The 27,575-nt window shown below is 38.6% G+C and overlaps 1 protein-coding gene across 6 annotated transcripts; it reads right to left on the reverse strand.

The window, feature by feature from the left end:
- Positions 1-289: 289 nt before the first annotated feature.
- NADK (NAD kinase) lies at positions 290-20,825 on the reverse strand. 6 transcript variants are annotated; one of them, XM_030508009.1, is made up of 13 exons: positions 20,635-20,785; positions 18,053-18,101; positions 16,443-16,656; positions 12,319-12,402; positions 9,205-9,334; positions 8,564-8,672; positions 8,241-8,326; positions 7,848-7,950; positions 6,895-7,046; positions 6,288-6,387; positions 5,595-5,752; positions 4,336-4,418; positions 290-3,307 (listed from the first exon to the last, which is right to left on the reverse strand). In XM_030508009.1, the coding sequence occupies exons 3-13, from the start codon at positions 16,613-16,615 to the stop codon at positions 3,160-3,162; spliced, it is 1,326 nt and encodes a 441-aa protein (XP_030363869.1). In that variant the 5' UTR covers positions 16,616-16,656; positions 18,053-18,101; positions 20,635-20,785; the 3' UTR covers positions 290-3,159. The 6 variants fall into 6 exon arrangements, with proteins under 6 accessions (XP_030363869.1, XP_030363870.1, XP_030363873.1 ...); XM_030508010.1 differs by lacking the exon at positions 18,053-18,101 and having other exon boundaries at positions 20,635-20,825; XM_030508013.1 differs by lacking the exons at positions 16,443-16,656; positions 18,053-18,101; positions 20,635-20,785 and adding an exon at positions 14,987-16,251.
- Positions 20,826-27,575: the final 6,750 nt, after the last annotated feature.

A 27,575-nucleotide genomic window follows, 5' to 3' on the forward strand; every position in this document is an offset into this window, starting at 1 on the left:
AAAGTGCTGCTTTACAAATCCAACTTTACAAAAAGATTTTATTGAAAGGATTGAAAAATATTTGTTTTCAACAATATTTAAAACAAGTTTTCAAAGCATTAACAATATGTAACAGGATTTTTACCTCTTTTAAAAATTCAGTACACTGCTTTATTCCACACTACATCAGTTGTTAATAACTTCTGAAACTCTCTAATAGAGAATAACTTTTTAAAGGGAAAAAACCCCAAATTAATTTCCAAGCTTCTATTTTGACCCTTTGTAGACTGGAAAGGATTTGCAGGTACAGTGACATTTACAAACCCTTAGAAACACAGCTCTTAATCAGCAAACCCCTACGTTACCAGTACAGTTTAAACAAGTTATTTTGAGTAAGCTACATCTGCAAAATGAGTTTTTATTGCCAATATAACCAAGTCCGCATTACAGCTTTTTTTTCATGTTCAGCTGTGGTTTGCACAGACATTACTCACACATGAAGCAGTTAAATATGCAAAACTTGGGTGCTGTTTAAACCCCACTAGCCTGCTTGTGAGCTGCTGGTTTGCAGATTAAAGGCCTCAAAAAGGGACTTTGTACAGTTAGTTAGATAAATTCGTAATGTATTAACACAATTTGGATTGTGTTTTGATATAAAGCAGCTAGTACAATTATAATCAACACAGCTTTTTGAAGAAAAAGCAAAGACAAAAGTCATCGTGTGACTTTCTTTCCTTTAATGGGCAACTGTAGCTCTCTACTTGGCGGATCAGTGATCCAAATAACGTTGTTATCAAGCAGGAATAGTTGTACAAGCAAAACTGCAGAAGCCTCAAAGCCAGTGATGCAATTGCAGTATGTGATAAATTTAAAGACAACTCCTAATCTAGATCTAATCTAGAGAAAGTAGTTAGGTAAATTGTGATTACAGATTTCATGAACTATGCACTCTGAAAATCAAAGTTCGGCAATTTAGTCAATAATAGCTTTACTATTATAAAAAGCATAAATAAAAAGTGCTGAATATAGTTTAATCTTTAAAAAAATACTAGATAAGGCTCATTAACCATTTCGCCTCACCTCCGCAAAATGATTTCCACTTCCTAGCGTGCCTGCTATCCCACTTGTTTTCCACTTAACAATAACTTTACCTAGCCACCATACCCTGTTCCTTTTCTCAATTATTGCGTGTTTAAATAAAATAGTTTCAAAGCAAAAAGTCTGACACTTCTATAGTTCAAAAAGTAAACAGTTATTAAATAACTGAATACTCCACCTAGGAAACCCGTAAGCAGCTTCAAAACAGTGATAAAACAATTACTGCAGATTCAAGTGAAAGAGAAATCCCAAAAGCTATCTGGATATTCTCCAAGATAGCACAAAATTCATCTATTTAGACCAAATCAAACCAAAATTCTATTTTACAAAATTTACAAACTGAGTATTAATTTATATTAACATGTTTTTCATTGTGATTCGTATCATTAATGAAGAGTTTGCTTCTCTTTTATGGAAAAGTGCTCTCACCTGGATTTAGTAAAATCAGACAGACTGGGGCAGTATCCAAAATGGAAGAGACATTACTTAAACCATCAGAGGACAGCAGGTTAGGCAGAGTTTGGAAATGAATACATTTCCCATTACCACTTTGGACCACATAAACAACGTAAGACAATCATGAAAGGTTCTCACTCCACTCTCAAGGAAATCCCACCTTAATCAGAAATTAATTCCTCCACAGTATTATGCCATAAGCTTAGATTTAACAGATAATGTCCATTCCTTTAATGACCAATGCAGCAAGACTTTGAAAATGCTGAAGTTTGAATAGTATGATCATAAGACTGCACCACAGAGAACATAAATGTAAACATTATAGTTGGGTTTGATGTTTTTCAGCTACAGTACAGTACAAACCCTTTATTCCCAACTAGATTTTCTGTTGGGTTTTTTCTTTCATAAAAGCACATACAATAAAATATGTACATAGAGAAGTTAGAAACATTTGAAAGCATCTTAAAAAAGTAAATACGAGACTTAGAATATCTTGAGTGTGCTGAAGGCACCGTTGCTACTCTACTGGGAATGTGTCCTCTCATTTATCTACCTGCCTACCAATGCAGCATCCCTTTCTGTATTACTCAGCACCAAGAGCTGGAAGGTACCTATGGAAGTTGAGGGCATTCGGGGCCTAGTATAGGATACTCTTCAAGAGAGTAGTGGAACTAGACAATATTGTAGTAATTGAAGTTCAGATTCTTCTTGAACATTCGGAGAATTGGGTTTTTGTGACTTTATAGTCTCTAATGCTACTATGTATTCCAGAGAATTGAACAACAATAGTAAGAAAAACCAACACATTGATGATTCCCACCAACAGGAACTGCAGAGCTATAAGCTAGCTCAGCTACGAAAATGGAAACCATTGTAATAATGAACTCAGTCCACGCTAATGCTCTTCCATGCTATTTGTGGGCAGCCCAGGGTCAAACACTGTTCAAATGGGCATAAGAAACATATATGTATATATATTAAAAAAAAATATACTTTTTTTTACTTAACTTATTCATCTATCAATAAAAAAAACATTCTTCAAGGGTGTTTCTTCACAGTGTGTCACATTTGCAGGTAAGGAGAAAGTATTTTAAGCGCTGTCTTGATGGGGAGCTGTTCTGGGCAAGATGTATTTAAGCTAACAAAGAGGAGCTTCTTTTTCTCTTCAAGAAAATTTCTTAGAGCCTTTATATGCATAGCAGTTTTAAATGGAATTACAAATGTACCAAATGAAACATAATATTTTAATGCCACTTTTCTACTGCCACTTTTCTATTATGTATCTACATTCAGCCTACCATGTTACTGGTAAGTTATAGGTTACAATCAAATCTACAGATGCAGTTGTCAATATCAACCAGAAAGAATCAGTCTTCAGATTGCTCATTTGAAGGAAATTCACACTGGATTACAACAACCAGAGCCTAATTTCTTCCATTCCTACTCTTGGTGGACAGGAGTAGCACAATAATTTCCAGCCATCAGCAGATCAGACAGATAAAAACTATAATCACTATATATGTCTGAGATGGTGACCACACTTGTTAGCCAAAAACTTTAAAATCCAAGCATATAGAAGGGATACTGCCACTTTCCATTCCCATGAGTCTTGTTAGATGTAGACACTTAAAATTCTTCTTCTTCAACAGCAAAGTTATTTTGCTTCTTCCGAACATTCCAGTGTAAACACTCAGCCAAGCTTTCAAACCAGTCGCTCACAGGATCTCGGAAACAGATCGAAGGAAGGGGATAGCAAGAGGTAGTGATGCTAATACTGCAACAACACAGGAATACCCCAGTCAGTCAAGGGCAATCAACAGCATTTGTTCAAAAAATAATCTTCAAGTCACTAGCTAACACAGTGCTAGGCTCAGCCAACTTGGTAAAGCAGCAAGTTTCCAAAATCAAGCAATAACTAAGCCTGCAGCCTCATCTGAAGAGTGAACACAGGGCTTAAAATGGTTAACAGATGCACTGTGGACAGTGATTACTTAACCCACTCCATGACATCCTGCAGTCTCTTGCTGGTCTTCACACAAACAACACAGGCACAAAGGAAAACGTTTGTCACGACCTTGGCCTTTAAGTTTCAACTACAAGCAACAGCACTAAGTCTTAACACCTAACGAAGGGACAGAGCTTGTGTTTAAATCCTTTCTAGTCTCCCGATTTATAGACCTCAGAGGAAATACAAACAGTTCAAGATGGAGTGTCATGCTGGCTATACGTTTTGCTAGGAATAGCAACTTACATGGGCCAAGAATAAAAAGTCATCCTGAACAGCAAGTCTACTGCTCGTATATCTCAGAGTTGCCTCACATCACCTCCTATTTGGATAAGCCACCACATTCTGCACATAAAAACTGAGGAAACTTCACACACTGCATTCTGCTCACTCAAGGCAATAGCACCACAAGTGACCACAACCATTCACTAAGTTCACACAGTTTAAGCCGTGTGGCATTATTCAGAGCCACTGCTTACATGCAACTCGGGTTGGTTTACACCTTCTTTAAGTTAAATTCACAGAATTTTCTAAAGACATGTCATCTTTCTTGCCAAGCATGTGATGTTTACAGGGTTTTGTCTTAACATTTCACTTGCTTTCATAGGGAGATCTAAAAAACTTGTTAGAAATTAAATACTTTTAGTGCAGTTTGTGCTGTAAGAGGTATTAGGGTTTATAAAAGCTTATTTCTTCACTGTCAGCAACCCTTTTGACAGATGTTAAAGAAAGTGCATGAATCAGTATTTTCTATACTTATAGAGAAATGCTACAATCAAAAAAAAAAAAGGCTTGACCTGTCTCCATGGCATATTTCCTGTCTCTTCCTTCCATCAAATGAAACCCATGCTGTATTCCTGGCATCTGGGGAGAGCATAATCTGAAAACGAGAAAAGAACTAAACTTCAGATCCAAACCCTATTTTTCAAGAGCAAGGAACAAACAGCTCCTCCATCCTCCTTCTTGAGTGGAGAATTGACTCTCCATAACATTACAGCTGCACTGATATTTGTAATCTGTCCATAACAACAGTACAGTAACATGCCACACAAGTTTCAAATCTTCATTTTGTGTTTGGTGTATATACATACATAAATTTTCCACATGCGATAAACACCCTTTTACAAGCACAAGGTCATAACCAGAAAAAACCTTCCAGTTACAGCCAGTGCACACTTTAATTCAGTTACATGAACTGACTTCGCATCTCTTTCAAGAAAAATAATAAAGTTAATCCAGAAAAATACATTTTAATACATAGTGAACTCAAAGCTGCCAAATTTAGGAAGTTTTGCTCATATTTAATATACCCTCCTAGCAAGAGAAAGAATTGATTAGTATTGGCCAGTAACACCCACTGACAAGAAAGTAACTGCAGACTGAGAGCAGTGCCATGAATAAACAATCGATTTATGTTGTAAAAACCCCAGTGCACACTTATTTCTTAATGCTAATCTTCTAACATCCCTAGAGGAGCGCTTTTAAGCACACTAACTCTCTTCCAACTTAAATAGACTGAAGGCTTGTAACAGATACAAGCAGCAGAAAAGGTTTCTTCCTTACGCATGGGTATTTGTTAAAAAACACACATTAACTAAGTCCATTTCATATTCAGGTATTACATGCCTTTTTTTCTGCAAGACAGCATTAAATATAATTAGTGAATTACAGGTAACTCTACCAATATACTCAAAATCTGCAATATTTGTTGTTTTAGCCACAAAAGTAGAATTCTTCATTCCCTTAAACACTGATTTACATGCACTTTAGCTGAAATGACATAAAATTTTAAGTCAGAATGCAAATGTATGCATTCCCATTTTGCAGAATGTTACACAACTACAATCCAGTAGGAAGCAGTGTGAAGTATTCTGCTAGTGGGTATATTATTTTAAACAAAGATGCATTCTTCAACCAGACTTGATCTGATCCTCCTACAAATGAAAGAATGCGGGAGATACATGGTATTTCCTGACCTCTTCTGCTTTGGTCTGGTTCACATGGTTGTTACAGAAGTTTTTAACTTAGAAAGAGACATAACATAACAGAAGCTAACCTTGAGTTCCACTCCAGCAGGAACAACAATAGGTCTGAAAGACAATGAGTGAGGGCAGATTGGGGTGATCATTATTGCAGGAACATTGGGATGAATCATAGAAGCTCCTGCTGCAGCTGCATAGGCAGTGCTACCAGTCGGCGTGGAGACAATGACTCCTGTGAAAGGAGCAAAAAATTCACTTACATTAGCATTACAATCAATGTGTTATTTTGGAAGACAACTAAGAAATAGCACTGTTATGAAAACGAAGCAGAAAATATATCAACTTGTATTCCACAGGAGAATTGCAGTCTAATACACAAGAAGTCAGCAGCTCCCCTCTAATCCTGACACAGCAGGTTGGTTCTATGGCTTCATGTAAGTTGCACAAACTTCTAGATCTCAGGTTACGTAACTTTGTATCAGTGGCACTCATTTTTTTTTAAGGGTAAGAGCTTTAAAAGATCAGCTTTTGTATTTCATGAAACTGCTGCTTGCCTTCACAAGTCCATAAAAAAAAGCTTACAACACTTTCATACTTCACTGTGGAGTGCTACCAGTGAATACACACACCTATTCTTTGCACACTGATGTTTTCTGTCACTAGAGAACTGAAGGTTGAGATTTTGTTTCCATGTGAGAAAATCCTCTAGTAAAATACCAACAATACACATGAACCAATAAGCAATTTAACTCAAGAAGCAGACTCACCATCTCCTTGCACTGTTGTTATCAGGTGTCCATCTAGAAAGACATCTACGTTGGAAAGGTAAGAAGAAGGACCACGATCCACTACAACTTCATTTAGGACCTGCCATGACATCAAACATTACACCAGTCCACTATTGCTGACTTGGCAATATAATAAATTACAAGCTGAAACACACTTTCCAAATCTTTGAAAGAGTCATGCTGATTTAGTACTTGCCAAATTACACTCTCTTTACACTTCTGCCTTATCAAGTGCCAGCTGAAGTTTTGAGATGTTAAGATTTATTTCCAGAAGCTGTTTACTAACAATGCGCAGGTTTTTTCTTTTCACTTATACAAATCTTTGGGATATCCCATTTTAGAACTACTACTTCATTTTCAAAATAGAAGGAAAATACAATATTAGAACTTAGGATTGCAGAAAGTAGCAATGTACACCACTTCCTCATTATTTAGTGCCCATATTTTGAACCGGAGCATTATGGATCAGTCCTACACCACTGAGCTAATGTAAGTAAACTAAAGGAAGGGGGAAAGTCGTAATAAAACAAGTACAAAGCAATTTACAAACACTTCATTAGTTCTTTTGCTTATTTTCCCCTCTGACCTGATATTGCATAACTTGCTTGCCCACTTCTTTCTCTATATTTGTAGACACTACTCCATTTTCTTCTATACCATTTTGTACTGTCATTTTCTCTCTGTGCTCTTTAACTACTTTCACTTTCAGCCTGCTTCGTAGAACAAGGGCTGCATTGCCTAGAAGTGAAATAGAGGAGAAAATACACAAAAATAATATGCTGGTAGAGTAAATATAACCCTGTAATGACTAGCAAACTGTACGAAATGCCTTCATCTATTGCCCAATATTCCCGATTTCATTCACAAGATAATTGTCTACACTTGGTTGAAGCTCAAAACTAATTTTTAGTATTAATGAACAGAATTAAAGTCAAATTTGAACCCAGTCTTTCTTCCCTTTCCTCATGTAAGTTTTATGTGGCACGACCCAAGAATGGGAAACACTTAAGCTCACATGATATTCACTAAGACAAAAGCAAAGCTTAAAGAAAATGCATTAGCAATACCTATTAAAAGACGGCATTCTAGCAACGTGAGAATTTTATACATATTTTCAGGAATCTAGTTCGGATTCAACTCCGTACTGAAGCAATAAAGGATTTTTTTTTTTCTCAACTATCTTATTTGCCCCAGTTCTCAATATTTAATCAGTGCCCTCTTTAGAGAAAAAGACTATCACAGACTTCATAGTTATTCTCTATTTGTATGTTTAACTGCCATTTAACGTAAGTTCTGCATCATCTTATACTAATTCATTCCACAAAGTTATTTCTTAGCCATTTTCCTTTACAAAATAGTATGGAAAGCAGCACTGGATGGGTCAATGCAATGCAATATTTCTGTTAGTTTAATATATATTTCTTGAAATTCAGTCTTATGGGACAACCTAAATGAGTGGGTTAAGAAAATTTACTACTCTTGGAAAAAGCTACAGAAAATGTAACAAACACACACCACAACTTGTCCCCTTGAATTTACCTTCTATAACCTGAGTGACTTGGGACTGAAAATTCTCAAAATTAAATGGAGTAAGAAATCCAAGGGATCCCAGATGAAAAGCCATAACTGGAGGTACACTACCCTATCAATAAAGAAAAGAATTTAAAAGCTACTGAATAAAAGCATTTCATACTTCAACTAATTGCCTGTTAATATTTTGACTATTGATGCAACTTCAACTGTGCATAATAAAAACAACACAGTACATACATAATTTTCAGAAGGTATAGGGTAAAACAGGCTTGGTTAAAATAAAAAATGAACAGCAAGGAACAAATGCTGAACTCAAAAAAAACCTCAAAAAACCCCAACAACTTTCAAATGCTTGAAGAAGAAAAGAGATCTTTAAGTCTATTTCCCATAAAGACCAACCTGGAAAAGCGAAGAAGCATAAAGCAAGGTCCCATCTCCTCCCAGGCATATGATAAAGTCTATCTGATTGGAGATATCATCATAATCTAGAAGCAACATTGAAATCCAAGTTCTTAATTACATTTTATCAACAGTCTTAATTTCCTATCGTAAATTAAGTGCAGCATACCAACATTCACTCAAGTATAAAAAACACACAATTGAAACTAGTAACAGCTGTTTGCGAAGACACTTTAGTTTAACTAACTTAACCCAACCACTAAGGAAATAAAGACAAATAAGCAGTATACTTCAGCTTTACTTTCAAGAAGTCATTACTATACCTTCTCTGAAGGTGCAAAATTTCTTCTTCACTGGTCCAAAATTCTCATCATTAGCTATAGCGGGGTCTTCCAATACTTTTTTTTCTACATACACTATCATATTGTTCTCCTTAATAGAAGTAAAATAAGTGTGTTAATAACCTCTTAAAATGACAAAATATTTTGACTTGCTCCATAATTTGCATTAGTTTCAAACATATAAATAATATTTTACAGATGTGGTCTGCACCTGCTGGTTGAGGGGTTTATTTTTAATGTGTGGTCAATTCTGATGAGAGTTTTGTAGCACACAGATCATCTAATTAAACTAAACTTTGGAACACAGATTACACAATACAGTAACGTTGCTATGTTTGTTCAGGGCTTAAAGGATTAAGCTTTTTATATCTCATTCCCTGCAATTCAGAACTGAAAATAGAATGAAGGAAAGTTTTTACTTTACTTTTTTTTTTCTTTTAAGCTCTTTACTTAAAGTACTTAGGTACTTTAAGTAAGCTCTGAAACAAGTTTTACTACATCCAGGGGGAATGAGTATAAAGATTTGTTTGAGCTATGCAATTCTGTTCATTCCATATTCAACAAAATCAGTAACTGAAACCAGCTTAAAGAACAACAAAAAAATGGAATTTACATTTCATTACCTCAGTAAGATACACACAAAGCTCTTTAAAAGGCTGAAGCAGACTGGCATCACGGATCTTTTTAATAACAAGGACACTCTTGGGAGGTTTGTTCCATGTCAACCGCTGGCTTGCTGGATCCTGAATGTGCCTAGAGAACAGAAAAATAAAGACAATGTTACTACAGTTTGCTCTGACAACATTCTGGTCTGTTAAAAATACGTCCTTCAGTCTAATTGCAGTCCTAGGACAGGAAGAAGAATGCAATAGTTTGTATTGTAATGTTGCTTCTTCCCCCATGAAACCAATCAATGCTTTATTATATCAAGACGGTAACACAATATTAAGGTGTCCATTCTGGTAACTGCTGCCATATTAATGACACATGCAAAGAGGGCTGTTAACAGAAGCACTACAAAAGCTCTTGGATCAAGTTCTTGAGCCGACATCTTCACAGTTTTCTCAATACATTTTGAAGCCTGTACATGTAGACACAAATTCTACAGTTTTTCTACTAACACTAAACACCACTATCACAGAAGGGCAAATAAGATTTTAGTACTGCTCCCAGAAGGAGTTTATCTGCTTAAAGTCATACAACTACTTTAAATGTTTTAAAAAATAAATAATTAACTTTAAAAAGTATTTTAATGCTACTGTCTGCCTATTGCAGGACAGCATTCTAAGGCTTGAGAACCTCAAGAGCTAAACAAGTAATTTTGCAGCTTTCAAGAGAGTTCAGTAACAGCACCCTCATGTTGCTCTATAACACACTTAGTTGCTTCAGGAACATCCAGCTGTATTATCCTTATTTTATTTTTTTTTTGTATCTACTTCTAAGCTACAAAATTTCACAGTTGTATCTCGCATATAACAAACATCCCACCCTTTTCCACACAGTGCAGATATAGCCCATAAAAGCAAAGCACATTAGTATAAACGCTGAACAAGCCAAATTTACAAAGAGATTTGGATTTTGCACTGCAAGGGTTAAAATAAAACAGATGATGATGCCAGAGATGGAATAACCAGTTTATTTTACTTTCCAAAACTCCTATAGAAATACAGCAGAAACTGTAGGTTAATGAAGTAGTTATTACCAATAACGTTTAGTATCAAACAACGCTATCTCTCTGTTCAAACAGAACACACTGCCTACTTCAACTGTACTCACCAATTCCCTCTAGTTCTACTAAATGAAAGATTATTCATAACATGCTTTAAGATCTTCATGCTTCCTTCCAGGAGTCAGGCAAATGTAACAGCTCCAAGAAAAAAAAGATAAAGGGTCGAGGCTTTTATCACTTATTAATAAAGTGCTACCTCAGAAGGAAACAATTTTCTCTGAAAGTCTTTCTTCTTCCCAGTTAAATATTTCAATCATTCCCAATAAAAAGTTGTGAGGCTTTACAGGAAAATCCTGTATAAAATGTTTATCACAGATCTTCAGAGGCAAGATTTCATAAGAAAAATTCCGTTTCCAGGAAGAATTTGAAAACAGGTATTTGACCTCTCCCCTCCTCAACAACACAAGCACTTGATTCTGTTTCTGCTGCTTAGTCATTCAATTCACCTGATCATCCTACAGAACAGTCTTCTGAAAGCAGGTTTTTCACTACAATCATCAAGACCTTAAAAGAAACACCAAGACCTTTACTAACTTATGCCTGTACATAAAACCTAAAACCTTCCATTAAAAAAATCTCTCCAGTGAAGAGAGTTTAATAACATTACTATCTGTAGAGAATAAAAACCCAAACAAAAAGCTTTGGCTTCCTTTCAGAAGCCACAAAAAAAAAAGAGCCCTTAGCTGTAGTAAGAATAATTCACAGCTTGGACTTCAAGCAGTTCTTTCCTTCGGCGACAGGAGATCATCCTCTACTGCCCAGCTTAAGCTTCTGAACGCTGCTTAAGTAGTCCTTTCCTTGGCAGGTAGTGTGCATGAGTACTGCCCGCAGCCTCTTTGCTCAACTGATCTTAACACTATCATTTTATTGTACCACACTGACCCACCCTGTGGGGAGGAGCACTCGCATGGAATCAGATGGGTAAACACGTGAGGCAAGCTGGGGTTTCAGATGAACTGCAGCTCTCCAAGCCCTGACTTCAGAACAGACGGAAAGAACGAGGAAGCCCAGAGTTACTGCACACTGCATGATTTCTGCCACACCTTTGGAGGAAAAGTTGGGCTACCACTAACCTGTTTGGAGGAAGACTGCTACTATTTAGGTAAAGACTTAGGCAAATAGATACTTAAATACCTTATATTTAACTGGAAGAACAATGAAATACATCCCTCTAGCAAGAACCACCAACTTGGTTAATCTGTAGAACCCCGACATCCCTCGTCTGACCAATACACCATTTATTAAGTATAAATACATGGTGTAAAAAGCAACACTTTTATACCACCTACCTACAAGATTAAAATGTTTCTATGCCTGCTAAGCAGAAAGCAACCCTTATTGTCACATTAAATTTATCAGCAGTCTAAAAGCAAACTTACCTGGATGATATTCATATGGCAAAAGTGCCATAGATCAAATACACAAATTCAAACTACCGGCACTATTCACATGCCCTGCAGAGCTTATATGTGAAATGGTTATTATTTTTTCTTCCAAAATAGATATACTGAATAGATATACTGTTCAGGTAGAACAGTAGGCATAAGAACACCACATGAATTAATAATGTAAAACCAGCAAAATTCATTTCCTTTTATGTCTGTTACCCTGCAGGAAATATTCCAGCTGGCAAAACCACTACAAATCAATACAGAGAAACACTGCTTATGTCCTGTCATCCCTTGGGAGGAAAAATACCCCATGACATTCAAACCTGTATTATACTTTTCAGCCTGCAGATCAAGCTAATGCACATCTAACAGGGTTTTACTTGAGAGTACAGTTAGCAGTGCTATCCATTCTGCTCTCAGACTGATTCATTAGAGGGTCAATGTGTGATAAATTGCCAATTTTGGCAATGCAGAACTCCAGCTGGCAATCAAGCAACATGAAAATCTCTAAATATCAGGTAAAATACAAACAGTCCTGGTTAGGGGGTGAACAGCAGAAAAGCAAGCTTTTCTCTTTCGCACAGAATAAGCACAATGCCATTCATTTGATTACTTACATAATCGTTTTAGGATTTTGCAGCATACAGGCCTTTGGTCCAAATGTGGTCACTGGGCATGGTCCGTGCAAGGAACGTGTTCTCCTAAAGATACATATGTAAAAAGATAATCAATAAGTAAAAGAAATGTGATGACAAACTGGGTATAATTACCTTACCAATCACCAAACCAAATCCCCAAATCACCAACCTCTTTAAGAAAAGCCACACTAAGCAATATAGGGCTAAGAACATGTCTTAAAACTACATTTGTGGTCGACCAGCCAAGGTACTTTTACACATAATAACTCACACATTTCAAATCTAACATTTACTTCCCATACCTACTCCTTGAGAGCAAATTTAATTGAAGCCCCACAGTTTATATCCCCTCCACAGAGTGAGTAATCACTTCCTAAATATTAGTGCCAGGCATATTCTTGTATTCACTTCATCTTCATTTAGCACAAAGGAAGCTTCATAGCTTCAGAAGATATGGTTAAATTTTCTCAAGTTGATTCTGCAAATTCATGTCAAGGTTCTATTTAGTCTCAACTCTTCTGGAGACTCAGTACAGAACAGTACATGCATCTCTCAGAGACCACAAAAATGTGTAGATACATGAGGTTTCCCAGTGTAAGTCTTGCCAAGCATTTACAATCTCCAAAAGCAAAACAACTCCTTCAGATAATTTCGCCACAGTCAAGTCACAGTAATGATGTCCCGATCATCTAAATGCTTTTTTGGGTTGTTTAAATCTTTGCACTTAATAAAATGCAAATCCTTCAATTCTAAGATATATGGAGATATGTATCTGTGGTACCAGGACTTAGTTTTGAATAGGTAGAAAAAAAATGCTAACTTTTTTCATTTATCTAACACCATCTTTGTCTTCAAATAAACAGGAGCTCTGAAATGTCGTCTATCCTCAAACTTAAATCCCAGCCAGAACACAGGATTACTCTGAGCCCTAGGATGAGATTATCTGGAGCAAGTCAGAACTGTTCTGCCTTACTTTCCTCCCACCTCCTCCAGCAAATCCGTAAACGGGAGTAAAACTTACTCAAGTCATGGAACTGTTGAAACATTATGTAAATGCTATTAGAATTATTCCATTAAAAGGAAGGAGGAAATATGCCTTTCCTGTGCTTAATTCAATTAACACAGGAACTGGTAACTAACCTATTGCTTGGCAGTAACAAATCATTCCTCCACTGCCTTCTATTGTGTATATTATAAAGTAGCTCAGACCAGCCTGATGATTCACTCTTAGTACTAAAAAAACCCTCAGAAATCTAATAAACATCAAAACCAGATGACAGATTAAAAAAATATAATTAACAACAGCAACATCTTATTTGTTCCATGTCTAACAAAATATGCATACAATTTGAATTCTAGTAATGAAAATAAGTATCTAATTTCCTATATCTAACACATAGAAGGGATATTTTTCACATATATTTTTTTTTCCATTTTTAAGTCCAATCCTGACTAATCCAGTCAGGTCAGATTGTTACTAAGTGTTTTTTGATGTTTACCTTATTGATATTTCAACAGAAAAATAAGCAAAGACTGACATAATTAGAGATTAATGTGTGTACCAGTATGTGTAAAGGAATAGTAAGTCTCTATCTGCTTGTGAACAACTACACTGAAATCAGGATAGTTAAACACCTTGGCAACATCACCTCCCACCTCTTGCTCCACTCAAACGTCTCCCAGACAACTGTCTTTTTCTCTTCTTCCAACAGTTTGTAATTCCATGCCACTCCCAGTAAGTGGCTAAACTCTGTTCCAACAAGAGGCATTAAAAATGCACATATGACAGTCATGACATTCAAACAAAGCTTTCTCTGCAAGCTCTAATTAATAAGTGGCATATATTTTCATTGAGATTTTAGCTGGTTTTATTAGTACTCAATTTATGCACTATTCAATCAACAGAAGGCAAAATGTTTGAGCGAACAGGATTTAAAGTTATTTGTTATAAGACTGCCTTTGCTCAGAATAAGCAGCAATGCACTGGAACTTACACATCTTTTAGGTAAATATATATGTCAGTTGAAAGCAGACAGGCAACTACTTCAATCTGAATACTACCCAGCCAGCCTGAGCGCATTTTCTGACATTCTGCAAAATGTCTTGTGAGAATTCTGCACTAAATTGAAGGCAGCCAGTGAATGAATGCACAGCATCTTAACGGAAAAAGAAAATAACCTTGTAAACAATAACCCTTATTGAAACCCACAATGGGTATGATCTACAAAGATCACTTCTAGTGTGAAAAAAGAAAAAGCAGCTATTTAGGTAGAAGATAATAATACATCAAAGGCCATGTGGGCTAAATTTTTTACACAGGTTGACTGAAGTCTACATTCTTAAAGGTTTGATTAGGAAAAAAATCACTAGTTTTACAGCACACTTTCAACCTAAAGCTTTACATATTGACTATGGCACACAACATAGTAGTAGCTAGAACAATACAGTCAGAGCACAGTCCTCTATGAACATTTCCAAAAGCATTCGAGCACACTGACTTTCTGAACCTCATATGCAATGCAAGTATTTTCCTAACCTTTTAGCCTCTTCAGATATAGGCTTTTTTAACGCCTCCTTCACCATAAAGCTTTCTCCTGGGATCTTCAGCCTCCCCCATGTATGCTCTGCCTTGCAAGAGCATTCCTACCGGCAAAGCAGTAACTCTGGACGGGAATTTCATCTGTTGAGTAACTTCTCCATGATTTTGTCCGTAAATTCTGACCTTACTGTAAGTAAGGTAAAATTCTGCTAACACTTCCCAACAGATCACAACAGGCTGCTACCACAGCATGTTATTCAATATTTGCAATAGGTCCAAAGACCACAAAATCAGGAGTTCCATCCAAGCTGTCCACATGACAACAGCCTTGCAAATAGATTAGAAATTTGGCTCAAAGTAAAAAAGGACATTTCTCTCTGCTGTGAAACAATCTGCGAGCTCAAACTTACTTTGTGCTGCCTCACGTTATCATATAACCCAAATACTCATATAGGTTTTTAATACACGTTGCTAGAGCATTACTAAAAGTCTGCAGAAGCATCTCTCCTGTTGACTGATTCTTTTTTGAGGCTATGAACTCCACAGATACCTCTTTTGACAGCCATGGCATTTTGATTACAGGTCTGCTCTTCGTCTACCCCCCCACCATTAATTTCCTGCCTTCATTTTGGACTAACAACCTTCTGAAGTGCATTTTAAGAATCCCTTAAAAGCAACTTGTTGAGCAAGTGGTAAAGTGCTGCCTACTAATTAAAGATCTGGAACAAAGGACAAAACTGTTCCTTTCTTGTGACCTGAGCTACTATCAACCTATGAGTTAACATAGCTCAATACAGATGCATTTGTATTTTCTTTCTGGAAGGTACTTAAAACTTCTGAAGCAAGGTTGAAATATGACAAATATCATGGTATTTAAAGTTCAAATCTACACCCAAACCCCGGAAGTACTTGGGCACAGTGGGTTCCTCAAATTTGAAAATTAGTATTTTGTGTTTATCTGCTTATAAACAGTAACTTTCTAAGCTTTTAAACTTTAAGAACTTCCCCTAGCATATACCCATACTTTCTTAACTAACCTTCTTACTAAGAAATGCTTTCAATACCTGACACTACAAATAACAGTTTTATGTACAGTTTGTCTTCAAAACAAAAAGATCTATTACATTTCACATAACCATTTCTAAATGCAAACACTTTATTGAATCCAGGCTCAGACAACATTTAAATGGCATATACAAAGCAAATCAGTAACGCGCTGTCTTGCTGAAGCTGTATATGCACATGGAGAATGTAGCTGAAATATTTAGGAAAAGCAATTTAAGATCTCCCAAGAAACACTGTAACAGAAAACAGGCCAGAACCAGCCAGACCCTATTTACATGAATATCAGTTTAGAGCTGAGCACCTACATGGCTACTACTACAGAAAATCAAGTTCTTTTCACAGCAAGGCCCACAATGGGACAGTTCACTGATCATCTCCCTCTTTATTTATTACAACAAAACACTATTTTTATTTCATTATCACTTGTTACAGCTGCCAGACTAGAGCTGTTTTGCCATTTTTCTTAAAGGTAGCAACGAGAAAGAGCCAAGAGCCATACCGGAATTCTTTGGTGCTTCCTAGGGCTGGTGAAGCAGACAAACTTCGTGACTTAGCTCGTCCCCTGCTCATGTTGCTCCACTCCTCATCATCGTGACACGTTGAGCAATGATAAGCAGACTCTGAGCTCACATCAGCCTTACTGGTACACAGTTTTTCTCGATTCCTCTCCATACTGGAAGTGAAAGAACCTCAGTGAGAGACAAATTCAATTCCTGTGGAAAAACACCAGGAGAGAGGGGATAGGGAGAAAAGAGAAGAAAAACCTCAGTATTAGCAAAACTAATAGAGTAAGTATTAAACACTGAGTTTACACACTTTGATAAAAACTTCTTGAAAGGATCTGGGCAATTAAGAAGTTCTTCAAGGTAATCTGAAGCAACCAGAATTAAAACAATGTTCTCAGATTTATAAGAGGCTCAAGACAAAGTTGTTTCAAGACCAGCACAGATTCACATCTCCAGTTATAAATGGGATAATATATATTTACTTTTAGATACTGAAGAGGAAGAAAAGCGATTTTAAATATTAGCCAAGGAATTAAGACTCAGGAAAAGCTAAAGTCTCCTATTACATGACATCTATCTTGAACAAATAAAACTACAATACCCTAAGCTATAGCAGAAAACCCCCTGTCAAAGTAAGCAAAAAATAATGCAATAGAGATAACCTTAATAAACTTTAGTTCTTCAGAAAAATTAGTTATTTCCATGCTGAGAAGAGAAAAAAAACAAGTTGGAGAATGACACCAAAGTTCTGACATCATTTGGGACAAACTGGGGAGATGGTCCAAAACAAATAAAGTGAAAGAAGGACAAATGTGAAGTATTTCACTTCCATGAATAAGCAGCACAAATAAAAGATAAACAGCTGGCTAGGCAGCAATTTTGCAACATACAAAAACCCCAAACCCCAAACTTTAACTAACCATCCCCCAAAAGATATTTGGCTGTAAAGTACCAGAGGATGATAATGTCCTCAATTTTACCAGTATTATGTTTCACAGCATCCCAACTTCCAGATAACAAAAGCATCAATGAAGTGAAGCTGTAATTTCAGAATGAGCACTGACTCATTACTAAATCAGACAGAACCTCCACCTAACCAAATTAGAAAATACTTTTGCTCCTGCTGTCGATTACATTTACCCTAAGAGACCATCACTACAAAGAGGTACAATTACCAGCAGCCATTAATAATTTGTAAGATCCTGCACTTGTAATAATATCAATGTGTAGTTGTTGGTTACTCATTGCTTAGTATCACTTGTGCTCATTATTTGGGAAACAGCAGTTTCAACACATTGATAATTTTTTTAATAACTAAAATTCGAAAAATGTAATCCATTTTTAGACAACTTTAAGCTCAATCTGAATTTTGTGCCAGTTAGTTGATTTATGCACATAATTACCCTAATGATGGAAGCACATATGTAAAACAGACTTAACTCTGTTTTCTCAAACAACATAAGTTATTTTTAATAGATTTTAATGCAAATTACATTTTATCACAACCTCCTCAAGCTTCAGGAATGCATCTCTGGCTGGTTGTTTCTGAACCAGCTACAGAACGCAAGTTGTTTAGATAACTGAGCTTCAGAAAAGAAGTCACTTTAAAATGAGATACTCAGTATCTCTGAAGGGAGAGGGTCTTTCAGCATCTGTGTGCTTATGAAGAAAGTTCTTACCTTGTTTGTTCTTTAAATCATAATCTAAATTAGCCCACTGTTTTTACTTCACAGATCCCAAACAGACTTGAACGAGACTTAGAAACCAGGTATTTCCAAAAGAAACCCTGTCCTCACAGAACTATCCTAGGAAATTGTACGGAACAGTTGGGTTTATCTATTGACTCAGCTCTAAAGACAGACTGCTGCTGAAGTATTTCAGAAGTATCAAGGGTGACAATCAGTAGTGAGCAGTCTCTCATCTTCTCACACCTATCCCAAACTGCACGTTTCTCAAAGACATTCATATATTCACATACACATGTCCACACTATGCATCCACTCACTAAAGTCAGAATTACAAGTAATTATTTCTTTAAAATCTGCGCTGCAAAATAGGCACACACAAAAATTTGCAAGTCCAGGTAATTAATACTACATAATTTTCCTTTGCTTTCCCACCACACAGCTTATAAACTCCCCATTCCTTTTTATCCAAACACTGAGAGCTTGATCTGGGCCTAGGAAAATAAAAATTACAACCACCATTAACCAAGTGCATGGAACTACAACATCTGTGAATGCAGTTTATGCAGAATTGGTTCTCAGTAACTTCACAGTTGATACATGTGTGTCGTATTCCACAGCATCACCCTTAACTAACAGGTGCAGAGAACAATAATTTATATAGTTAGCAATAAATAAGGTGTGTTTCCAGGTGACTTTGAAGTATCTTCATCTGACACATGCTGCCAGTAAAGAAAATCAGATTAGCAGAAAACTGGAAGTAAGGAGGTGTACAGACCTACTAAATACAGCCTAAGAACTTGATATTCCTTCTATGTAATACTTTCCAATTCAGGATGTTTTAACTACAATTGTTTAATTAACATTCCCTCAAAAGACCTTTATTAAATAAGCAGACTTGACATAAGGACAAAGCTATTACTGAACAGCTTCCAGGATTGGATCCAAAAACTTTAAGCACGTGTCAACAAACTAGCAAAAAGGCTGCTCTGGTCTAAATCATGTCCAAAATCTAAAGAAAAAAATAAAAGTATTTAGACATTCAGCATTACAGGACAAAGGATAATTGAGAAACTGTTAATATTTAATATTAAATGCCTGTGATGGTGACACAAAGTAGCCAGATATCCAACCTTTCACTGCAGTGTCCCACCTTCAACTTCTCTGTCATTACAAATGAACCAGAACTTCACAGAGGTTTCATCAAACCATCTTTATGTAGAAGGATACGACACTGTACCATCCCCCAAGCTTTACTTCACTGTTCAACTGTCATTAAGGAATCACTCTCCAGGTCGACTGCAAGAGTGTTAAGTACAAAGGAAGTCTGAAACAATTCTGCTAAGCTTCCATGTACACATAATCCACATGCAGGTGGTAAGAGGTATGTGTGCTCCCACCTCAAAACCCCATCTTCTCTGCTGTTTGATACTCACACCACTTCTTACACATCTTCAGGACTGCAGCATTTCTACTAATTTCTTAAAAATTATATCAACCATTCAGAATCCCTCCTTTCGTAAATTATTATCAACCTTGTGTTAGGGCATAAGAGAACACTGTTATATCCAGAAATGAAACCACTTGCCCCATTGCTACAGATCCCTGTTTGCTTAATCCCGTGGAGAGGTTTTTTTATTATTGTATTCTGCTGCAGAAAGAACTCCAATAGAGGTTACACGCCCATAACTCCACCCCTAAGGCCCTAACCCCCCCCTTTTCCCCCCAAAAGAAGAAACAACTGCAGCGGGTAGGCAAAACTTCCTTTTCGATGTAGTTTAGAACTTCGTATTTTAGTGTGCCTGTAGGAAAAACAGCAAACTAACGCTCCCTATTGAAATGTAGCGGTCTGAAAGCAGCTGAAATTCAGCAGCGTGGTTTTTGATGACATACTCCAGTGCTATTTCTACCAAAAACCGGGCAGTATGACCATCACATGTTCAATACCCAGGGAAAACAAGCCCATTTGTTAACCCTACTGCTTCAAACACCAACACACGCACCTACAATACTAAAGAACAAATATTAATAACCCAAATCTCACCCTTTAGTCAGCAACGTGTGTGTTAAACAGGCGAGGAGCCGGACCGCGCACACCTCATGTGCGACCACAGACCGCGGGGCAGATTACGCGGTTTGACTCCTTACCCTTTCGGGAAGGTGTCCCAGCTCAGGGCTGCTCGCCGCTCACGGTACCGGGGCACCGAGGGTGCACTCCCGTTGCAGCCTCCTCCCGAGGTTGCAAGCGAGGCACCGACAGCCGCAGTTCTCCGGCTACCGCCGGTCGTCGCCGGCCACAGGACCCGCCACAGCTCCCTCCCGCCCCGCGCTGACTCCAGGGACCGGCCGCTGCCGCGCCGCCCCCCGCGGGGACACGAACCGGGGACACGCACTGGGGACACGCAGCGGCCAACCCCCTGCTGGAGGCCGCTTGGCCCGGCCGAGCTTCTTCGGGGGCTTCCCCTTCAGCGCAACACCCTGCCCAGCGCTTCGGACTCACCGCGCCCTCGGCTGCTGCCCGGCCCGGCGGAGCGTCCCGCCCGCTGCCCCCTCAGAGGCCGGCGAGTCGGCCCCGACCGTGGTTGTGGCGGCGGCCGCGGCGGCTCGCGGGCAGTGAGCGGGGCCGGCGGACCCTGCGCGCCTCCATCGTCCTCTCCCCGCCTCCTCGGCAGCGTCGGTGCCGCGGGCGGGGCAGTGCGCATGCGCCACAGCGCCGCTCCCGAGCTGGCGGGCCGCCGGTGCGCATGCGTCTGGAGAGGCGGTTTGTGTGTGGTGATTTCTCCTTTCCTCTCTCTTTTTGCTTTTAATTATAAATTATCTGGGGCTAGAATTGGAGCCCAACAGAAAGTCGCAATAAAGGAGCAAGAAACGCGAAGAAAAGGGCAAAACCCCTCAATATCCACCACAAAATGCACCATAACACGGTGGTCCCGCTGAGGAGAAGCGGCTACATCTGCCTCAAACACACCCAAGGCCAAGTGTGCGCTGGATCTCGAGATCATCAAGAACTTTGTCACAAACTTCAACAGAGGTAGGTTGAGGGCCCTATATAGATGCCAACAGGAAAACCATCCTGCACAGGTATCAAATCCAGTCAGCTTTTCTAATTTCTCAATTGCATTTTCAACCAATATTACTTGAAAGAGATCATATGTATGTAGCTCACTGGATTGTAGATCAAGATAAACCCACAAAGCGAGAATAAGTTACACCATTTGAGAATGTGGCAATGTGGGATTTTTTTTCCTTCTTTATGCAGAAATTCATGTTTTCAGGAAACTGGGCAGCTGCCAAGAAGTGACAGTCAATAAATGATGAGACAAACTTGAAAAAGAGGAAGCAGTTGCTACATGTGGGGAAATACCACAGGCAATGCTACATCACTTTCTAAAAAGTGCAGTATCTTGAGTCACAATTCATCTTTAATCCTCCTTCCAGACAATGGTAAAAGCCCAGTCTGCAAGGAATTAAGGAAACAATACACGTTTTTGCAGTTAATGATATCCTGGAGACTCAAGTGTCTTTCAGGTGCTGAAAGTGATATTCACACCATAAAGGGACAACATGACATGAGGAAGGACTATAGCAGTAAAGTCTACAGAATCAAAGCACGTATGTTAAGAGCTGCAGTAAAACAACATGTTCCAGCAAAGAGGAACACAGTGCCTTTGTTAACTCTCCACACCCAATTACTGACTACAAAAGCTAACCAAAGAGTAAATTTTCATTTGAGTTGGCTCTTGGGATGGATTTTTCCAAATTCATTAAGATGAAAGTGATAAATCACCACTAGGGCCATTTTCCTGAAGAATATATATTGGCTGTTAAAATATTAACATTTCCAGATGGGAGGGTTTTCTCCCATGCACAGAAACTTCATGCAGTCGCTCAACATTTTTGCAAGAGGCATGAACTGTGACATAATGAACACTTATCCTCATTAATCGGTGGAGATAAGGCTACTAATCAGCTGAGCCTACCCTATTTATAAAAGAGCTACAGTTAGCAGATCAGAACTGTCCAGGTTCAGCAGCGACCTTGGAAGTTCTGTTTGCTGGTCTGGATGAATATCACAGGCAGACTGATAACACCTCTTCTCTCCTCCACAAACTGAAGTGCCATGAGAAAGAGAGGAGTCTTCCATTGCTTTTGAGCATGTCCTCCCTAACAGCATGATCAGAACAGTGTAGCTCAGCACTCTATCCCAGGTTGTGCTTCCTTTCTTGCAGGGGAGACACTGGGGGAAAATAAAAAGAAATGTTGGCAGAAACATTGAGAAATAAGCATAAAAACACACTGCTTTTTTCTACTAAGGCTCTCAGTTCTGTGAAATATAATTTGACTGGCTTTAGATTAATTAAAAAAGATAATTATAAAAAATGCTGTTGCCTATTCAGCAGGAGGTATTTCCATTGAACAGGAAACAATTAACAAATTGTCTCTATTAACACCTAAGAAGGTTGAAGAACATAGTTCTTACCTCTCAAACTTCCTTTCAGTCTCTGCTGACTCAGAATTCCCAAGGAATCACAAGAAGTAAAAATGGACCACAAAGGTTAAGTTCTGGTAAAAATGGTGGCACATGAGTGTGACAAATGAGTTATTTATCAGTGGCCACAAACTACAAAGCCACTGACATAAAGGCAGAGAAATGTATGCTGCAGCATTGCATTCATTATTCAGGCTGATTACAAACACCTCCAATCGTTACATAAATATCATTATCCCAATTTTAAAGACTGAACCGGATTAATTGACTTGCACAAGGGTTAAGGAATCTGTGCTGGGCACAGCTGAGATAAGCCATCAGGAATGTTGGCATGTAGCCCCACACTCAATCCACTTGACAATATAGATCTTTGATAATGTCAGAAGAGGATTGAAAGCTGTTGGAAGCCAGTAAAGAAAACTTAGGTAATAGGGAGTGGGAAGATTCTGGAGAAATCTAACATGTGAAGAGTAGTACCAAGGGTTTGTATCAAGGAGTAGCAGCCAGGACTTACCTCGTATCCCATAGCAGAATTCAGAGAAGAGACAGACCTATGGAGAATAGCTTGGGATACACCTCGGCGTGTTTTGGGAGGTATTGCTGTCTCTCCTTGCATGACTAATGGATTCTGTTTATCTGCCTTCAAAACAGATAAAATTAATTACTTCCCTCTGTATCAATCTTGTCAATACTGTGATCTGACTGACAACAGGAAATGCCTCTTTGCACACACCTGAGGAGCACTTAGTCCTTACTTTATGGATTTCCAGTTGCTACTCTAATACAAATAAGAATTAAAAACCAGGTCTACTTATTACACCATTTTACTGTTCACAGGAAACCTGGTGATTCTTTTTAGGGAAGACCTTGATTGACAGGGGATGTTGATTCTTTTTAAGAAAGCAGCTTGATGAATTGGAACATTTAAAAGCTTCTAGTTAATCCAGAGGAAACAGAATAAGGTGTTTGCTAGGCAAGCACGCTGCTGCAGCACTGTCCATCATTTATGTTCCAACACTGGAACATATGCGGGGTTCCCTGCCCATGGCAGGGGGGTTGGAACTAGATGATCTTGAGGTCCTTTCCAACCCTAACTATTCTACGATTCTATGATTTATGACAGGAATATAGGAAAGATGTCAGAATCCAGCCTTATGGAATTCTAGTTCTCTCAGTGTTTCAAGGAATCTGGCTTATTTGTATCCCCTAGACTAACATAGGAACACACCCCATCACCATAACAAACAGTTAAAAGATACTGAAATTGCAACTTTAGCTGCTAGTTGGCTCTTGAGAGTGGGGGAGCTGGTTGTTCCTAGTCCTTTACTTACCAGAAGCCACCCAAGTCAAACGAGTAACATGAACACCCTCTTGCAATAAAGGGGGAAGTTGGGTCACAAGCTTTCAGAACTGCCCAAACTTTGGAAGCAGCCTGATGAGCAGCAGCAAAGAAACAGTAAGATGGTTCCTTTACATTTGATTCCTGTTTGTTATCATGTGTTATCAATCACATTGACATCTAGAGACTGTTATGCAGCCATAGAATGATTTTAAATAGCAAGAAGCACAAGTTCAGCAAATGACATGAAAAGCAAAATGGCCAAACCCTGTTCTTTTCACTAGCAAGAGTTAGCAAGTGAAAGAATTATCACTGCAGGCTTTTCTTGCTTAAGTGCTGTACAGGTATGAAATATACCACGCTCTTGTTCCAACGTAGATGGAAAACTCATTCTTCTACCTAGGTTACCACAACAAAACCTTATCACATCCCAGGTGACTGCAGTAAGCACCAAGTAGTCATATGATGATATGTGTGCAAACACACATAATCATGACTGCAATGCAGATGCTGCTTATTAACTCATCATGAGTTACCACATTTCTGCTCTGAAAATCAGGAGGGAGGCAATGTGCAGCTTGGTCATGAAGAAAAAATGTCTTTCCAGCCCAGTTCTAAGTCCAAGAGCTTTCTTGTCCACCATCAGCAAAGTCACTGACATCGTCTTACTATGTGGTTCTAAAGTCCCTGGAAGTCAGCACTCCTTTGCAATGGTTGGCTTATCAGACAGTGTACTCTTGTATTAAACACTTAAAACCAAAACAACAGAAATCACTCCCTGGATTAAAAAGTTACTCTTCCTCTGTTATTTTTTTCTTGTAATTGAGGCTCTTGGTTCCTCTGACCTTTAGGTTTGTGCTGTCCTAGGAATTATCTAATAGCACAAGGAAGTGACTTGGTATCACCATGACCATGACACTTGTTTTTTGGTTGTTGGGTTATTTGGGATTTTTGAGGGGGTTTTTTGTGTGTTGATAAACCTAAAATCTTGATAGAAGAGCTTCAAAACAAAATGTCTGGATGCTGATTTGCTGATGAAGGTCATGTCACCAGAGGTGAGCCAGACTAAGGCTGATGCCAACACAACCTGGACTCGAAGAGACAGAATTAATGCTTGAAAAAATCTATGCAAAAGGAAAACTTAAGTATATTCCTGAATGCAGAAACTCATAAAAACAGCTCACGTGATCAGTACAACACAAATGCAGAGGAAACCACTCTGGAGTCCAAAAGCTTCAATGTATGATAGCATTAATTCTGAATATAAGCCTTACATCACACCCTTCTAACTGTCAAAAACAGAAATGAAGAGACACTTGTCTGTGCCAACTGCTGCTTCATTTGCATCAGAATTCTCTATACCCATTATTAACATTCTCCCTTTCATGTATTCAGCTCCCTTGTATTTTGCAGATGCTCAGATCACAGATGCATTTGAAAACCTTCCCATTCAGAACCTTTGTTCTAGTTCATAGAAAGCCACAGAAGGGTGATGAAGATATCCTTTTCCTTTGCACAAAAGGAAACATACCTACCAAACAGCTTGTATTAAAAGAACAGCCTGCACTAGAGTTAAATGATCCTTTTCTTCATAGAAAAAAGGAAGGTAATTTTTCAGATCAAAGAATAGCACACTCAAGAGATCTGCACCTGCATTTACAATAGCTTGCACTATTGTAAGCACCTGCTTACAATAGCTTTACAGAGTGAAATTACTGGTCCTACCACCTCAGGCAGAGGCTTAGAGTGACTGTGGACCCCAGTGAAACCCATCCTTTCCTTGAGACATTTGCTCTAGAAAAAGTACCAGAAAGAAGCATGTTCATGTCTCATGATTACTAACCAGCTACACTTAGGCGCCAATTTACCTTCCCTCTTCATTCACAGATTTTCCCAATTCTGCGGTCAGGCAGCTATATATATATATATAAAATAATATCAAAATATCAACCAAAATAACATCCATGCATATTGCCATCTCCTACCAGCCCTATGTCTCCACCTCCTTCCATCAGGTAACTATCTTTTCCTTAAAGATAATGTTTTCTTTTTAAAGACTGTGTTTTCTTTTCTTCTTTAAGACACATCTTAGTTTCCTGTTTGCTGATTTCTTGCTTTACTGCTGGAGGACAAACCTTCCAGCATCTCCAGTTCTGGCAGTGTTCCCCACTAGCCTTCAAAGACTCCCCATAAGCATGGCTGATCCCAAATAACTCCTTCATTTCCTGTTTTGTCTCTTAAGTATTCACCTGTTGTGAAACAGCATGTTAGTTACCCAGAAAACATCTCAGCAACCAGGTCAGCAACAGAATGCTTTTAAGTCTACTACTAAACAACTCCTAACCACAGGAAAATAGGATTTGGTGATACCTCAACAAGTCATACATTCCTCTGCCCCAAGGCAGGATCAATTTTATCCATGTCACATCTATCAGACCTCTACCAAAACAGTTCTTTAGGTTCGCTAATGGTAGAAACACTACAGCAACCTGAGGCTACATATTTCAGTGCTACTCCTAACTTTTACATTAATAAACTATTTCTAGTGCAAAACTTCCTTGATACATTCTGCACTCCCATTACTTTTTCCACTATCCATCAGATATGTTCACAACAACAGGGTGCCCAGAGAACTTGGCTGCCCCATCCCTGGCAGTGTTCAAGGCCAGGTTGGACACAGGGGCTTGGAGCAACCTGCTCTAGTGGAAGGTGTCCCTGCCCGTGGCAGGGGGTTGGAACTGGAGGAGCTTTAAGGTCCCTTCCAACACAAACCATTCTGGGATTTCATACACTGTGGTGTGTCACTTGAGGACAGAAGCAGCTGTCCCTCTGCCCCCAGGGGTATCCAAGCAAGCCTGTGACACAGGTAGTGGCAGGAGGTGCATTTGGTGCTGCTCCTACACACCCTGTTCCAAAGCCTGCACAGAAGGGAGCAGGGAGCACTAAATCCCAGAATGCAGGGAACAGCTGCTGTAAAAGCTGCAGAAGTGCCCTCTAGCGTCTATGGGGTGCTGCAAAGTCCTTCATTGAACTTTTTAATTGAGCTCAAAAGGTTCAAGCACAAAAGGTGAACTTTCTAACCAAGGTCAGCAGCGCTACTTACACAGCCTATGGCAGCAGACTGGCCATCAGCCAGAAGGAACTCATTTGGTGTTCCTCCCAGACAGTTCCCTGTAAGTAGTATTTTACGTCATCAAAATTCATAGCTAAAAAGCTTCTGATGAACCTCAGGGGATTGTGACCTTCCATCTCTTATATTTGTTTCCTTTCATAAAATACAGCAGGAAATTTGTGCACATTCTGTCAAACATCACACACTGAAAATTGCAAACTTCAACATGTCACCAGAAATCAAACTACTGAGTTAACATGGTAATTAATTATATAGTTATGATTACAAGGTCAGAAATCAGACCCCAAGTGTCATAGAAGCCTAGGAAAAGGGATATTTTGTGTTCACATATGGCATAATCTTTGATTCCCAGCAGCTGAAGAGTCTGCACCTCATCATTCACACAAGCAAAGTTCCTAAATAATGCATGGCACTCCTGAATGAGTTCTTACTGCACATGCTTCCTGTCAGGATCACAAGTCTCTTGATTTCAGTCAGCAA

This window comes from Strigops habroptila, chromosome 16 (assembly GCF_004027225.2).
Source record: "Strigops habroptila isolate Jane chromosome 16, bStrHab1.2.pri, whole genome shotgun sequence".
Classification (NCBI taxonomy): domain Eukaryota; kingdom Metazoa; phylum Chordata; class Aves; order Psittaciformes; family Psittacidae; genus Strigops; species Strigops habroptila.